The following is a 14,704-nucleotide window of genomic DNA, read 5'->3' as shown; positions in this document are numbered from 1 at the left end:
GATCCTCAAGAACTGAGGAAAGCATAAACCCAGAAGCACGAAAGGTATGGTCTGAAACAAAACAAAAATCCTTATATTTCACATAGCTTACTTAGTTTTTTTTACATTCATTTTATACATACCTTTTTTGAGCTTTCATAATAAAATATTAATATGTTTGATACTAAATGAAGAAACCATGCCCTTAAAAAAAGAGCGAGAGAGAGAGAGAGAGACCCTCAAAAATGAGGCCAGAGAGATAGTACAAGTAGGGCACTTGCTTGTATATGGTCAAACAGGGTTCAATTCCTAGCATCCCAAATGGTCTCCTGAGCACCACCAGGGATGATCCCTTAACTCAGAGACAGGAGAAAGACCTGAGCATTGCTGGCTAGGGCCCCAAACCCAGAAACCTAAAAACTAAAAAAAAGTTTTTAAACACTCAAATACAAAGATATCACAAAATAAGAGATAAATCAATGCTGGATCATAATCATGATTCTGAGATGATGTAGATAGGCTACTAAAGTTTGAGAGGAGGCCAGATAGATAATACAATGGTAAGACGAGTGGCTTGCATGTGACCAACCAGAGTTCAATCCCTGGCATCCCATATCCCCTGAGCCATTCCGAGTTATCCTTGAGTGGGAGCCAGGAGTAAGTCCTGTGCACTGCTGGGTGTGACCGAAAACACACAAGTAAATAGGGGACATGGTTTAGTACTAGACAGAGCCAACCTTGCATGCAGGGTGCCTTGGCACTGGGATTCTTTGCACTGTCCCAAATTGTTGACTGTTATCCTTGATAAAGTTCCTATGATCCCAGGTGCCATGACAAGTGCAAACCTCGGTGCACTACAACCAAGTGTTCAACCAAGATATAACAACAACAACAAAGAGGAATGGAGGTGAAGGATCTGCATGAAATTACCTAAATAAGATTTAAGGCACATGTAAAGTTCAAAACCACATTGAAAATATGTGAAAAAAAATAATTCAACAAATAAATTTTTGTTTTGGGGGCCACACTAGGGAGTGCTCAGGGCCTACACCTCGCTCTGTACTCAGAGATCACTTCTGGCAAGGATTGGGGGACCATATGTGGTACTGGAGATTAAACCATGGTCAGCTGCAGGGCAAATAACATAGCCCCTGCACTAACTCTCTGGATACAACCCAAAAACCCAAAGACAGATGAGTAAGTAAAGAAACTAGGGCATACACACTCAATATAATATTGCTCAGCTATGAGAAACAACGAAATCATGTCTTTTGCTACAACTTCGATGGAACCAGAAGGTGTCATAAATGAAAAAAAGTCAAAGTAAAAAAGGACAACTGTCAGATGATATCACACCACTGGGGCATATAAATAAATAAAGCAGGGTGAGGGACAGTATCCAATCAGGAAAAAAAACTTTGATAGCAGAACTGAGTTTTTAAGTGACAGGAAAAGGGACTGAAAGAAGGGGAAGGAAAACTCTAACTAGAAGTGACATCAGAACAGCTTTGGCATTTTGATGGGGGAAGGGCAGAGGTACAGTAAAGATGTACATCAAAAACACTAACATTATTACTATCCTGGAGCAATAGCACAGTGGGTAGGGCATTTGCCTTGCACGCAGCCAACCCAGGTTCAACTCCCAGCATCCCATATGGTCCCCCAAGCACCGCCAGGAGTAATTCCTAAGTGCATATCCAGTAATAACCCCTAAGCATCACTGAGTGTGACCCAAAAAGAAAAAAAATTGAAAATAAAATTTTCTAATAGTGGGGCTAAAGGACAGAAGCTAATGCTAGTGTCTGACCTTGATTTGATCCCCAGTACCCAATATGGTCCCCCAAGTACTGCCAGGAGTGATCCCTGAGTGCAAAGCAAAGCCAAGCATAGCTCTGAGCACAAGTTCGGTATGGCACAAATGTCACTCCCCCTAAAATAACCTGTTACTGTCCAGTATAATAATGTTCCCATCTCACCCAAAGCTGAGATTTATAGGCCTGGGAGACAGCTCAAAGGGCTGAGTACATGCTCTCTTTGACCACAGGATCCCTGTAGTCAATCCCTAGACTCACATCATCCCCTCTGCATCATTGGGAGCAACTCTGAGCACCATATCAGAAGTAAATCCTGAACAAAGTCAGCTCTGCTCCCACCAAACACACTAAAAAGAAAAAAGTTGAGACCTTGCTTGTAACATCCACATGGAAAGTAGATAAGTGGATTTTCTAAACTCAGGTTTCCTTGACTGTAATACGAAAACCAACGAGTTAGCAAGCAGACCTAGATAACCTCTGTTTCCCCCTCTTCGGACTTTAAGGACAGAAGTGAGGTGAGCATGAAACTCATGTTGCCTTCGGGGCCTTGAGTTCTTCGTCTCTCGCCCAGGAGTTACCTGTCACTTCCCAATACCCATGAAATCCCAAAAGCCTGACATGTTATCATGCAAAGAGCATAAAATTTCAGACCCATCACAGTTCTTGATATTAGAAACTATAATCTATATGTAATCAAAATTTTAATAAGATATTTACATTATTTTTTCATTTGTCTGTAGAATTCAGTATACATTTTATACTTGGAATAAATGTGAATTTGGATGCTGTTTTCATTGAAAATATTTAAATCTAAATTTAAACTTCATAAAATCTACAGTTGAGGAAATAGATTCAATCGCCTAACACCCTAACACCTTGCATATGGCAACCCAGGTTTGATCCTGAGCACCCCATATGGTTACTTGAGCACTGCCAGTAGTAAGCCCAGAGAACCACCAGGTGTGGCCAAAAAAAAATAAAATAAAAAAGATGGTTTTATTCTATTTTTACTACAACAGGAGTTCACTCTTTTCAGTATTAATATTTCAATTACTTCTAATAGTTTCTTACCATTTTCAAAGGATGTTCTTATATAATAACATGAGCCTCATAAATGACCTCTAAGGAAGGCAGTTAGGATAATTAAAACCTTTATGCACCCAAGCACCACCCAATATGGCCCAGGAGGTCCTCCCAGCTCAACAGCCCTGGGCCTAACACTGAACAGCCTGCAGTCGTGCATGTACTGCTAGGAAAGCCCTCCATGTTCCCTGAGCACTCCTTGGGAATCTCCCACTCTCAATCCAAAACATTCTGCAGATGAGAAAACGGAAATATCAAGTTTAACAACTGCTCCAATACTATGAAATGACTAGAACAGGCATCTAATCTTTTTAGGTTGTATTTTATTATTCATCTGGTAACTAGTCCTAAGACAAACTGACCAAAATTCTTTAAAGGAACAGTTATATAATAAAAGGAGCTTCACTTCTTCACAAAGAGAAGGAAGATTGTTGCCAAAAAGAACACATGCTTAGTTAAATGAAATCAAAACTATATAAGGAATTTAGATTTCTAGTTTAAAATGTTTACCCAACTGCTGTGAGAAAAATGCACAATCAGGAAAAGCACATTTAATATTTCTAAAGGCTGGATTAAAATTTCAGCTGTAAACTTCATTACTGTAATTAGATTTTTAATGCATATTTATTAAACATCCATTCAAATACTGTGTTCACAATTATCCATGCGTTATTTGTACATTTAGGTTGATTTTAACAAACTATAAACAGTGGTCACTGACCAGAAATGCTCTTTGATGACAGAAGCCAATGCTGAGGTCAGAGGCAGCCAGTTTATGCTTTATATATTCTAATCACACCCAAATGATAAATATTCTACTGCTTTTTTGAAAATTGCAATGGTCATCAAGGACCTAAAAAGTCAGACTTCCCAATGACATTAAAGACCTATGCATCATTCAATGATGAATAAACGAAGAGCAGAACAGAAGAAAATCAAATCTTAATTAAACTCTTTCTTTAGAAAAACAACATAAGCCATCATCAAGGAATGCATCACAAGATGATTTACTTTATTTATAAAAGGCTGATTTAGGGGCTTTAAAAAGGTGCTTTTGATTTAAATAGAAAAATTATGAAAATTAAAACTAAATGCTTGCTGGTTATCATTCTTTTCCTTTAGGAGCTGTTAATCTTAAATGTGCCAATGTGTATAACTTTACAAAAGAAAAAAAAAGAGTACTTTAAATTTCATGATAACAAATCAGTAAAGTACTGCCTAAAATTCTGAATAAAGCTATTCTGAAGTAATTATAGGCAAGGTCTAGCATACTGAGTAACTTTTTAATATTCACCCAATTCATACGCTATTTAATAATGAGATCTCAATGATCTAGTTCCTTTAAAAAAGAAAAATGACATCTATTTATGTTCATTTAAATTTTTAAGCATACATGCAACTGAGAATTGTAAAACGGAACTTTATAGGAGTTATAGCACTGTCTGTCCTTCCATTGTTCATCTATTTGCTCCAGTGGGTACCAGTACTGTCTCCATTGTGAAACTTGCTGTTACTGTTTTTGGCATATAGAATACACCACGGGGAGCTTGCCATGTGGGCGGGATACTCTCAGTAGCTTGCCGGGCTCTCCAAGAAGGATGGAGGAATTGAACCCAGGTTGGCCGCATACAAGGCAAACGCCATAACCGTTGTGCTATCGCTCCAGCCCATAGGAGTTATATCTGATATAAATCACTGTCACTGTCACTGTCTTCCCGTTGTTCATCGATTTGCTCGAGCGGGCCCAGTAACGTCTCCATTGTGATAATTGTAACTGTGTTTGGCATATTGAATACATCACGGGTAGCTTGCCAGGCTTTGCCGTGCGGGCGAGATACTCTCGGTTGCTTGCCAGGCTCTCCGAGAGGAGCGGATGAATCAAACTCAGGTTGGCCATATTGGCCACTTGCATGGCAAACACCCTACCCACTGTGCTATCGCGCCAGCCCCTGATATAAATCATGAAGTCATAAAGGTGCTCCTCTACCACCTGGGAAGTATGTAAGTAGATATGAGACATGATCAATAAAATTGGGAAATATGGGCCAGAGAGATAGCACAGCAGGGAAGGACCTTGCTTTGCCCGTGGTCTGTCCCTGTTTAGCTTCATACCAAACACATGGTACCCTGAGCCCAGCAAGGAGTGATCCCTCATTGCAGAGCCAGGAGTAAGCACTGAGCATAGCTGGGTACAGCCCAAAATTAAAAACAACAACAAAAAAGAATTGGGAACTGAGGGCATTGAGGAGAAGGGAAAGGAACCATGGGGTAATGCTGGCAGGATCTTGAAAAACAAGTGGAAGGACTGGTATAGCAGCTCTGCAAGTGTAAAACAACAGCTTCAATAGTACTGTAAACTATGACACTTCAATAAAAATATTAATTAAAAAATAATATAGGGAGATGATATATTGAAAGGTAACTTCTAGGACAGCTTAATGGGGAAACTAAATAAAAGGAGGAGATAAGCAGGATAGCAACAGAAGGTTATAAAAAAGATTCTGGGGCTGAAGAGATAGTATCATGGTAAGGCACTTGCCTTAAACAAAGCCAACCTGCTTTTGATGCCTAGTACCCCATATGGTCTCCCCAATATCCTCAGGTGTGACCCCTGAGCACAGTCAGGAAGCCCTGACCACTGCTGGAGTGACAGCTTCCCCTCCACTCCCACCCTAGATAAAAAGAAAAATGAAAAAAAAATCTGGATATTAAAGTATCTCTTATCCCCACTAAGGTGGCTAGGAAAATAAGACTTCAGGGCTGGAGAGAGATGACAGAGATTAAGACACTTACTTTGCACATGGCTGAACACACAACAAGGGGTGATCCCTGAGCACAGAATAAGGAGTAGCTCCTAAGCACCTCTGGGTCTGGCCTGATCCCTTCCTCCCAAAATGAAATCTCAGTAGAGGGTATTAGACAAAGACAATAAAACTCTGCAAGAAGATAAGGAAAAACAGACATTTTTTGGAGACTTTTAAAACAAAAATTAGAACAAATCTTAGTGACAGATCAAAAAAAATATGAGTAGCTAGGAAAAACATGTGCCAGGAATATTTAAACTAAGCAACATGACCTTTCTCAGAGATACTTCAGAGTACATTGCTCCATTAGGCTCAGAGCTAAAATATCACTATGCCCTTGACATTATTTTCAATGGGCCTTTTCGTGAAATGACACATTCAAAATAGTTATGTCCCAGATAAATATTCATCAACATTTACATAAACAAAGAGAATGAAGCTCTTGAAGTATAAAGCAGAGCTAATCTGTAGATCAATAGTCACTTCTAGGTCTTTTAAGTTCCTCCCTATACGTTCTACTATCAGTTCTACTCACCCATTTCACCTCTCTTTCCTGCATCCCAGAACTACATCTAGAGCACCAGTTATGTAATAAATAGTGCTATGCTTTGGAAAAAAATTAAAGGGCCAGGGATATAACTCAATGGTGAAGCACTTGCTTTACATATCTGAGGACCTGGGTTTGAGTACCAAGATGGCAAAAAATTAAAATAAAAGTGTGTGTGTGTGTGTGTGTGTGTGTGTGTGTGTGTGTGTGTAAAAGAAACTGAAAGAAACCACAGGCATAAAGCTAACCTTGGGCGAGTGAGATATCTCAGTAAGTTGACGGCATGCCTCATGTACAGAAGGGCTAGGTAAATTCCCGGGCAGTGGCAGGTGTGTCCCAACAAACAAAAGCAAAAAAAAAAAAAAACAACCAAAAATAAAAACAAAATGTTAATCAATATCAAGAATAGGCACAAAAATTCTTTTCTAATAGTATATAGAAAATATAGTAATAGGGAAAATAATATTAGTAATATCAATAGAATATTATCATAATAGTAAATAATACTACATTAGAATAATGCCATACTAATATGAATATACTTGGTCACAGTCCTCCCATTGTTCATCGATTTGCTCGAGTGGGCCCAGTAACATCTCCTTCGTGAGACTTGTTGTTACTGTGTTTGGCATATCGAATACGTCACGGGGAGCTTGCCAGGCTCTGCCGTGCGGGCGAGATACTCTCGGTAGCTTGCCGGGCTCTCCGAGAGGGGCGGAGGAATCGAACTCAGGTCGGCCATGTTGGCTGAGTGCAAGGCAAACGCCCTACCACTGTAGTACATAGTAATAGTAATGGAAATGCAAGAAATATGAGGTTTAACATAATGTTAATTCATTGGGTAATGAAAACCCAAATTTTTTCAATCCAAAAGTTCTTTTTCTAAACCATTAATCTGTACTATCAGTGAATTAGATCCACTACATATGGCTGAGGTAGGTGAGTCATACTCATAATAATACATAGTCAAGTCTGCTCTGTATAGGCACTCAGCAATCTTTGAGCTAAAGGTAAGTATGAGTCATTTAGAAACACCTAAAAATGCAACACCGAGATAGAAGACCCTAACATAATATGAAATCATAAGATGTGACTCACAGTACCTTGCCTTTATGAAAGAGACCATGTCTAAGTCTACCTTAAATAGAATTTCAGATACACTAATCACCAGATATAGAATACCCAGTCATTGTCTTGCTTGGCTTCTTTCCTAGTCTCCATTGGCCTTGGAACTGCTCAAATCTATAAGGACTCACAAATCTATAAGGACAGGTTCTTCTTATAAAATGTCAACTTTTCTCAAAGACTTACCCTAAGCTTTTCTCCTTTCAATTCTACAAATACCTCCATGCTGATTATTCCATTCTCATTGATTTCAAGACCTTCTTTCCTTTCTTAGTCACAAATCCATGTATGTCCTGCAAATAATTAACTTATTTATCTGGAGTCATGGGCTAGAGCGATAGCACAGCAGGTAGGGCATTTGCCTTGCACGCGGCCCACCTGGCCGACCCGATTTTAATTCCTCCGTCCCTCTCGGAGAGCCCAGCAAGCTACTGAGAGTATCTCGCCCGCATGGCAAAGTCTGGCAAGCTTCCCGTGACGTATTCAGTATGCCACACACAGTAACAACAAGTCTCACGATGGAGACGTTATTGGACCAGCTCGAGTAAATCAATGAACAACGGGAGGACAGTGATCTGGAGTCATGATAAAAACCTCAAATTTAACAAGTACAAAATAAAATCATCTAAAATGCCTTCAAAATTTTTGCTTGGGGGTAAAAATGTGTTTGTTTGGTCTATCTTGACAAGATGGTGAGGTTGTTAAGTAATCTAATCTATGAAACTTGTTTTGATCTTAATTCTTTCATTTCCTTGTCTCCCCAAAAGTCTGTCAATTCTATCAAATAAGTGTCTCTGATTACCTCCCCATTACTGCCCTGCTTTCCATCATTATTATTACAACAATAATTCAGTCCTAAACTTCTATCCCCTAAACTTCCTCCCTAACAATCACCAAGCTTCAGCTATTCCCACATCCAGGAATTGCTTATCCTCTTTTCAGGAAACAAGAATAATCATACTGGGACCAGAGAGACAGTAGGAAGTAATTCACTTGCCTTGCATGCAGATGACCCTATTCAATCCCTGGCATCACATATGGCCCCAAGTATCAAGATGACTGATCCCTGAGCACAGAGCCAGAAGTGGTCAAACCCCTCCAAAATTAATTTACAAGAATAATCATGCTAAAATGAATATGAACAACTGCTCTTCTTAAAAAAAAACTCCAGCAGATCCTCAGCACCAAAGAAGCCTCCAAACCTCCCACTGCATCTACATATCTTCACAAACTCTATCGTCTAACTAGATCCCAGACTACCTTCCCAGTTTCATTTCTAGCTGCTCCATGGTTCCCTAAGGAATCATAAACTGGAGGATGCAGTCTATTTTAGAATTAGAGGTTGTGGGTTGTACAATTTTTTTACTTTGTGAGGGGCAGGGGTGGGGGGAGTACAGAACCAGGAGTAATCCCTGCGTAATAACCAGGTTGGCCCCAAAAACAAACAAATAACAACAACACAACAGAGAAAACTCAAAGAGCTGGATTATGAGCTTTGCTTGGGAGGCCTGGATTCAATCCTGGTATAGCATGGTCACCAAAATACTGCTGGGTGTGACTCCTGAACACTAAGCAAGAAAGAACAGCCTCTGAACTACCATATCTGGCCCCAAATCAAAAAATGCTTCCTTGAATGTGTGAGGTCCTGGGTTAAATTCCTGGCAACAGTTGCAACTCTAACATGATATTATTAAAGTTCACTCTTATGTTAAGAGACTAGTAGAACACAATAGGTAAATTTGTGGTTTGGGAGCAAATATGCCTGGCTTCAAGTCCCAACAGAATGGTCATACCTCTTTATTCATCCTTAAAACAGAGATGATAATAATTTTATAAGGGTTTTCTAAAGATTTAGTTGAGGCGGTAAAAAACTTTGACTGCCTAAATAGACAGGGCTCAGTAAATGCCAGCTGTTAAAATTGTATCACCCTTCCAAGACTTGACACTATTCAAAGTGGGGCCCAATTTCATTCACTGAATACAAGGATTCAACTGAATTAGCAATTTTAATGCATTTCCACCCACCCTATGGCCACTCTTATTTCTAATAAAATACCTCCCATCAACCATCAAAAAGGTGAATAACCCTTATATTAAATGAAGATACAGATAGATCCTAAAAGAAAGTTGGAAATAAAATTTGAGCACATATACTTCCATAACACAAAACACTGAATTTCACTTTCAATTGTTTAATTCTATTACTAAATGGAAATGCATCCTAAGATGGAATTCATAACGTTGTATTTCCAAGGAGATTAGAGCCAAATGATCTCACAGGGGATGAATGACATCTCAGGACCCCTAACAGTCCCCATTTCCAGTATGTCCTAGAGTCAGGGCTAGTGTTAAAGCTTAGGTAAGACTGATAAGAAAAAAGAAAGAAAAAATTAAACCATCTCTCTTGATGAGAACTGATAAATAATTTTAAAAGGAAAGAAAATGGAAAAATGGAGACATGTAAGAATCACAGTCTTACTTAGGAAAAGGCCTGAAGTATTCTAGTTCCAGTCACATATTACAGATACAGACCAGAAGAACATGAAACAGTACGGGTAAATCAGATAGTTCAGGATTCAACTAAGTGCTATCTGAAAACCTCACTTGCATGAACAGCCAGGAACGGGGAGGAACATCCAGCAATAGCACAGCAGTAGGGCCTTTGCCTTGCGCACAGCCAGCCCAATGGACCCGAGTTCAATTCCTCCACCCCTCTCGGAGAGCCCGGCAAGCTACTGAGAGTATCTCGCCCGCACGCTACCCATGATGTATTCAATATGCAAAACACAGTAACAACAAGTCTCACAATGGAGACGTTACTGGTGCCTGCTCGAGCAAATCAATGAACAACGGGAGGACAGTGACAATGATATATTATTGAAACATGAGTAGCTATGTGTTATTAGTTATATTAACAATTGTATGTTATTATCTTCAAGATATATTAAATGAAAAAGAGAAACAGAACATTGAATATAGTATATTACCACCTATTTTCTCTAGTGCAGTTAATGCAGGTTGGTGGGGGGGGTTGATTTAGGGTTTATTTGGTGTTTTTTTTTGAGGGGATCACACCCATCTGTGCTCAGGGCTTACTCAGGATTGAGATACCACATGGAGAGCAGGGGACTGAAACCAAGCCAACAATGTGCAAAGCTAGTACCCTATCCACTAGACTAAAATCTCCAGCCCCATCTAATGCAGATACTTGTATACATATATATTTGAACATAAACTGAATAAATATCTCCAGGAAAATACAAGAGAAGCTACCCATATTTTATGCATAATCATTGCCACTGAAAAACCATCTAATGGGCATACCCTGGTTGTTCTGTTTTGTTTTTGTCAGTGCGAAGGATGAGGGGATTTGGGGGTCAGAGAGGTGTATAAGCAGTCCTACTAGACTGTGCTCAGGGCTTACTACCACTTTTGTGCTATGGATGACAACTGATGGGGCTGCTGTGCAAAACAAGAATCTTAGTCGCCTGGGATCAAAGTGATAGTACAGCTGTTATGGTGTTTGCCTTGCACATGGCCGACCTAGGTTTGCCCTCGGCATCCCATATGGTACCCCAAGCACTTTCAGGAGTAATTCCAGACTCCAGAGCCAGGAGGAAACCCTTACCATCTCTGGGTGTGACACTCTCCACCACCCCAAATAAAGACTCTCACCCACTGTACTGTCTCTGACTCCAATATTGTTTCTATTTTCCCCCAAGAATTCTGGCACAATTTTTTTTAAAATGGTTTAATTTAACGGTATCATCTCACTTATTGCAACAATTGGTTCCAAATATTCAACAATTATAGAGGGACAATCACTGTCACTGTCATCCTGTTGTTCCTCAAGCAGGCACCAGTACCATCTCCTTCATCCTAGCCTTGAGATTTTAGAAAGTGCCACATTCGAGGCTCTTTCAGGGTCAGGAGAATGAGACCCATCATTGTTACTGGTTTTGGCATATTGAATACGCCACACTTCCAGGAGCTGAGTTTTATAGTCTGTGGGTCTTGGTTGTTGATGGGCTTACATGGTGCCATGGGGCAGTAGCACAGCGGGTAGGGTGTTTGCCTTGCACGCGGCCAACATGACCGACCGGAGTTTAATTCTTCTGCCCCTCTCGGAGAGCCCAGCAAGCTACCAAGAGTATCTCGCCCACACAGCAAAGCCTGGCAAGCTCCCCGTGACGTAGTCAATATGCCAAACACAGTAACAACCAAGTCTCACAATGGAGCCTCGAATGTGGCACTTTCTAAAATATCAGTTACTGGGCCCACTCGAGAAAATCGATGAACAACGGGAGAACTGCGACAGTGACAGTATTATGTATTATCTTGTGAGGGAAACTAAGAGTCTACACACCAGAGGTGGAAGAATATTTCATTTGTTTTCTTATTTAGGGGCCACACCCTGTGGAATTCGAGGACTACTCCCCCTACCAGGGAACCCAGTGTCGGTGGTGAGGGACCAACATTGCTGTGTTAATTCCAAAAGGAGCAATGTTTTCTATGTGCTCAGCCCTTGTCATCAATATCCCTATTTTAACGCATTCCTTTTTGCACTTGTTAAACTTTGATTCATTTGCCTCTGCTGCCTATTCCAAAATGAATAAAAAATAAACTTGTTTCACTATGAGGGGTGGGGGGGTGGCAGGGGAGGCAGGTAGTGGTGGGACTAGAACACAGGACTTGGCACGTGTAATGCAAGTCCTCTACTGTGGCACCACATCACAGGACCCCTCAACTTGATGTTCTGATACAAAAAGCTAAGCTACCAACACACCCCATCGTATATTAAGTGGATCCTGCCTAATCCTTCTAAGTTTTTAAGATGACTGAATCGTAGTTGGTCAAGGGCACACTTTGAGGCAAATAAGCCCATGAGACTCAATTCAGGGCGGGAATATGGATGAGAAATGCCATTATGCGGGAGGGACACCAATAAAGTGGGATCCGTGCATTCATGAAATAAAATATAACAAACACAAATAAAGCGCTTTGCGAATACCGCCTCCCCCTCCACGCCCACGGAAGCTTCTAGAACGGGTCCCGGCCTCTACGTTCCCAGAATCCCGAGGGCCAGAGACGCCTGCGGGGGCACGAGGCGTGGCTTCGGAGATCCCGTGCCGGGTCGCCAGTCCCGGGGCTTCGGGGGAGGCGCCGGGTCCGAGCTTGCACTCGCCTCCACCTGGGGCTGGCCCTCCGACACGAAGAGTGCCCCACCTCGGGGTCGTGCGCTGACCCCGGAACTAGAAGCCCCCGGGGCCCGGCTGCCGTCCCTTGCGGGCTGCCCCGGTGAGAGAGGGGCGGGAGAGGAGGATCTCTCTCGCGGGACCCTCACCTCGGACTCTCGGGGAAGCCCCGGGGGGAGCGGGCGCTGGGGCCCACGGCGGGGGGGAGCGGCCGCGAGGCGGAGGCGATCCTAGGCACAGTCACTGACCTTTCCACAGAAGGGTCCCGGGGGTGGCTGCCGGAGGGGCTAGAGCAGCGGCCCAGGCCCGGCACCCCAAACAACATCTCCCTCTCAGCCGGCTCTGGGCTAAGCGCAGGGTAACCAAGGGCGACCAGGAGGCCGCCATCTTGAGCTCCGTACAAGGGTGTGTGGGGGGGTGGGGGGAGACTTTATGGAAACTCGGGCGACGGTGGCACAGACAAATCTAGCCGTGCTCACGGAAGGCTCCGCCCGAAAGAACCACTGGGTGCAGCCAAGGAACCTGACCTCTAGTACCCGCGGGGGGGGTGGCGGGCTGGTGCGTGTCCTTGGCTCTTTCCGGCCGCGGCGAGGCGAAGACTACAACTCCCGGCATGCACTGCGGGCGTTGCGGGGAGCGGGGCGGGGCCGTAGCCTAGGAGGCGGAGCGATTCGCCTCCTTTTGGAGGCAGCTGGGATGCCCCAAAAGATTTCTCCAAAGTTGAAACTTTACAGTAGAGTCTGGGAGCCAACACGGAGCGCCTGTAGCCTCTGTAGTTAGCATAACTTATGACAAGACAAATAAAATACAATGGCCCTATGGATCCTCTGGAATAATGAAATTCACCTCCATAAATGATGGCTTGATTTTCTTCCCTCCAGCTTCCAACTCTTCTGTGGCAGAGTTCCTGAACTGTGCTCAACTATTTTGCTTTCTGTACTTGAGTGGCACGCCAGTTACCCTTTTTCATTGACTCACCATGAGATATACAGGTACAAAGTTGTTGAGTTTCAGTCGTGGTAGTATGTTTATATTTCCCACCATCAATGTCCCCAGTTTTCCTTCACTCCCTTTTCCTTTTCTTCTCTTTTCTTTTCCCTCTTAGGCACTGTGGTTTGCAGTACTGTAACTGAAAGGGTATCATACATATCACTTAACCTCCTTCCAGCACTCAATTTTTGTCCAGAGTGATCATTTCCGACTGTCATTGTCATAGTGGTCCCTTCTCTGTCTAACTACACTCCTCCTCCCACTTTGTGGCACACTTCCTACCATGGACCAGACCTCCTGGCCCTTGTTTCTGCTATGGGTATTATACACATGCTTACTGTGTGTGGGGAGGGGTTTGTCCTCCAAATGAGTGTAGTCATTCTGTTTGTCCCTCTCCCTCTGACTCATTTCACTCAGCATGATACTCTTCGTGGCCATCCATGTATAAGCAAATTCCATGGCTTCATTTTTTCTAACAGCTACATAGTGTTTCTTTGTGTCACTAGGCCAAAGTTTCTTTATCCACTCATCTGTTCTCGGGCACTTAGGTTGTTTCCACATTCTGGCTATTGTGAATAGCGCTGCAATGAACATAAGAGTGCAAGTGGCTTTTCTAACTTCCAGAAAATAACATGGATATTCCTCAAAAAACTAAAAACTGAGCTTTCATATGACCTAGCAATACCACTCCTGATATTATACTCTAGTGGCCCTAAAACACAGGCATGTCATTTTTTAGTATGTCATACATAAGCTCAGATGCTTTAAGGGTTTTTTTTTCTTTCTATTGGCTTTTGGGTCACATAGCTGTGCTCTGAGGACCATACAGTGTGGAGAATGAAATCCAAAACCTCGTACATGCAAAGAAAGTGTTCTTACCAAACAATAACTCTAATCCCAGGCAAATGACACTGATTTTTGGTTGGTTGGTTGGTTGGTTGGTTTTGGTTTGGGGGGTCATACCCGGCAGTACTCTGGGCTTACTCCTGACTCAACGTTCAGGGATCACTCCTGGAAAAGCTCCAGGGACTGCATGTGGTGTCAGGGATTGAACCCAGATAAGACACATGCAAGGCAAGTGCCATCCCGGCTGTACTATAGCTCCATGCATGTGGTTTGTAGGTTTTTTGGTTGTTTTGTTTGGGGGCCACGCATGGTAGAGCTCAG

General features: G+C 42.4%; 1 protein-coding gene across 1 annotated transcript in view; it reads right to left on the bottom strand.

Annotated features, from left to right (window-relative positions):
- The window catches only part of AFG1L (AFG1 like ATPase), a 193,548-nt gene extending 180,544 nt beyond the window's left edge, over positions 1-13,004 (bottom strand). The window contains exon 1 of the mRNA XM_056125103.1: positions 12,796-13,004. Within this exon, the coding sequence (XP_055981078.1) occupies positions 12,796-12,934 (139 nt within the window). The 5' untranslated portion in view covers positions 12,935-13,004. The remainder of the gene's footprint in view (positions 1-12,795) is intronic.
- Positions 13,005-14,704: the final 1,700 nt, after the last annotated feature.

Source organism: Sorex fumeus, unplaced genomic scaffold, assembly GCF_029834395.1.
Source record: "Sorex fumeus unplaced genomic scaffold, SorFum_2.1 ptg000054l, whole genome shotgun sequence".
Classification (NCBI taxonomy): Eukaryota; Metazoa; Chordata; class Mammalia; order Eulipotyphla; family Soricidae; genus Sorex; species Sorex fumeus.
The sequence above is the reverse complement of the archived record's forward strand: the minus strand, read 5'-3'. Positions and strand labels throughout refer to the sequence as shown.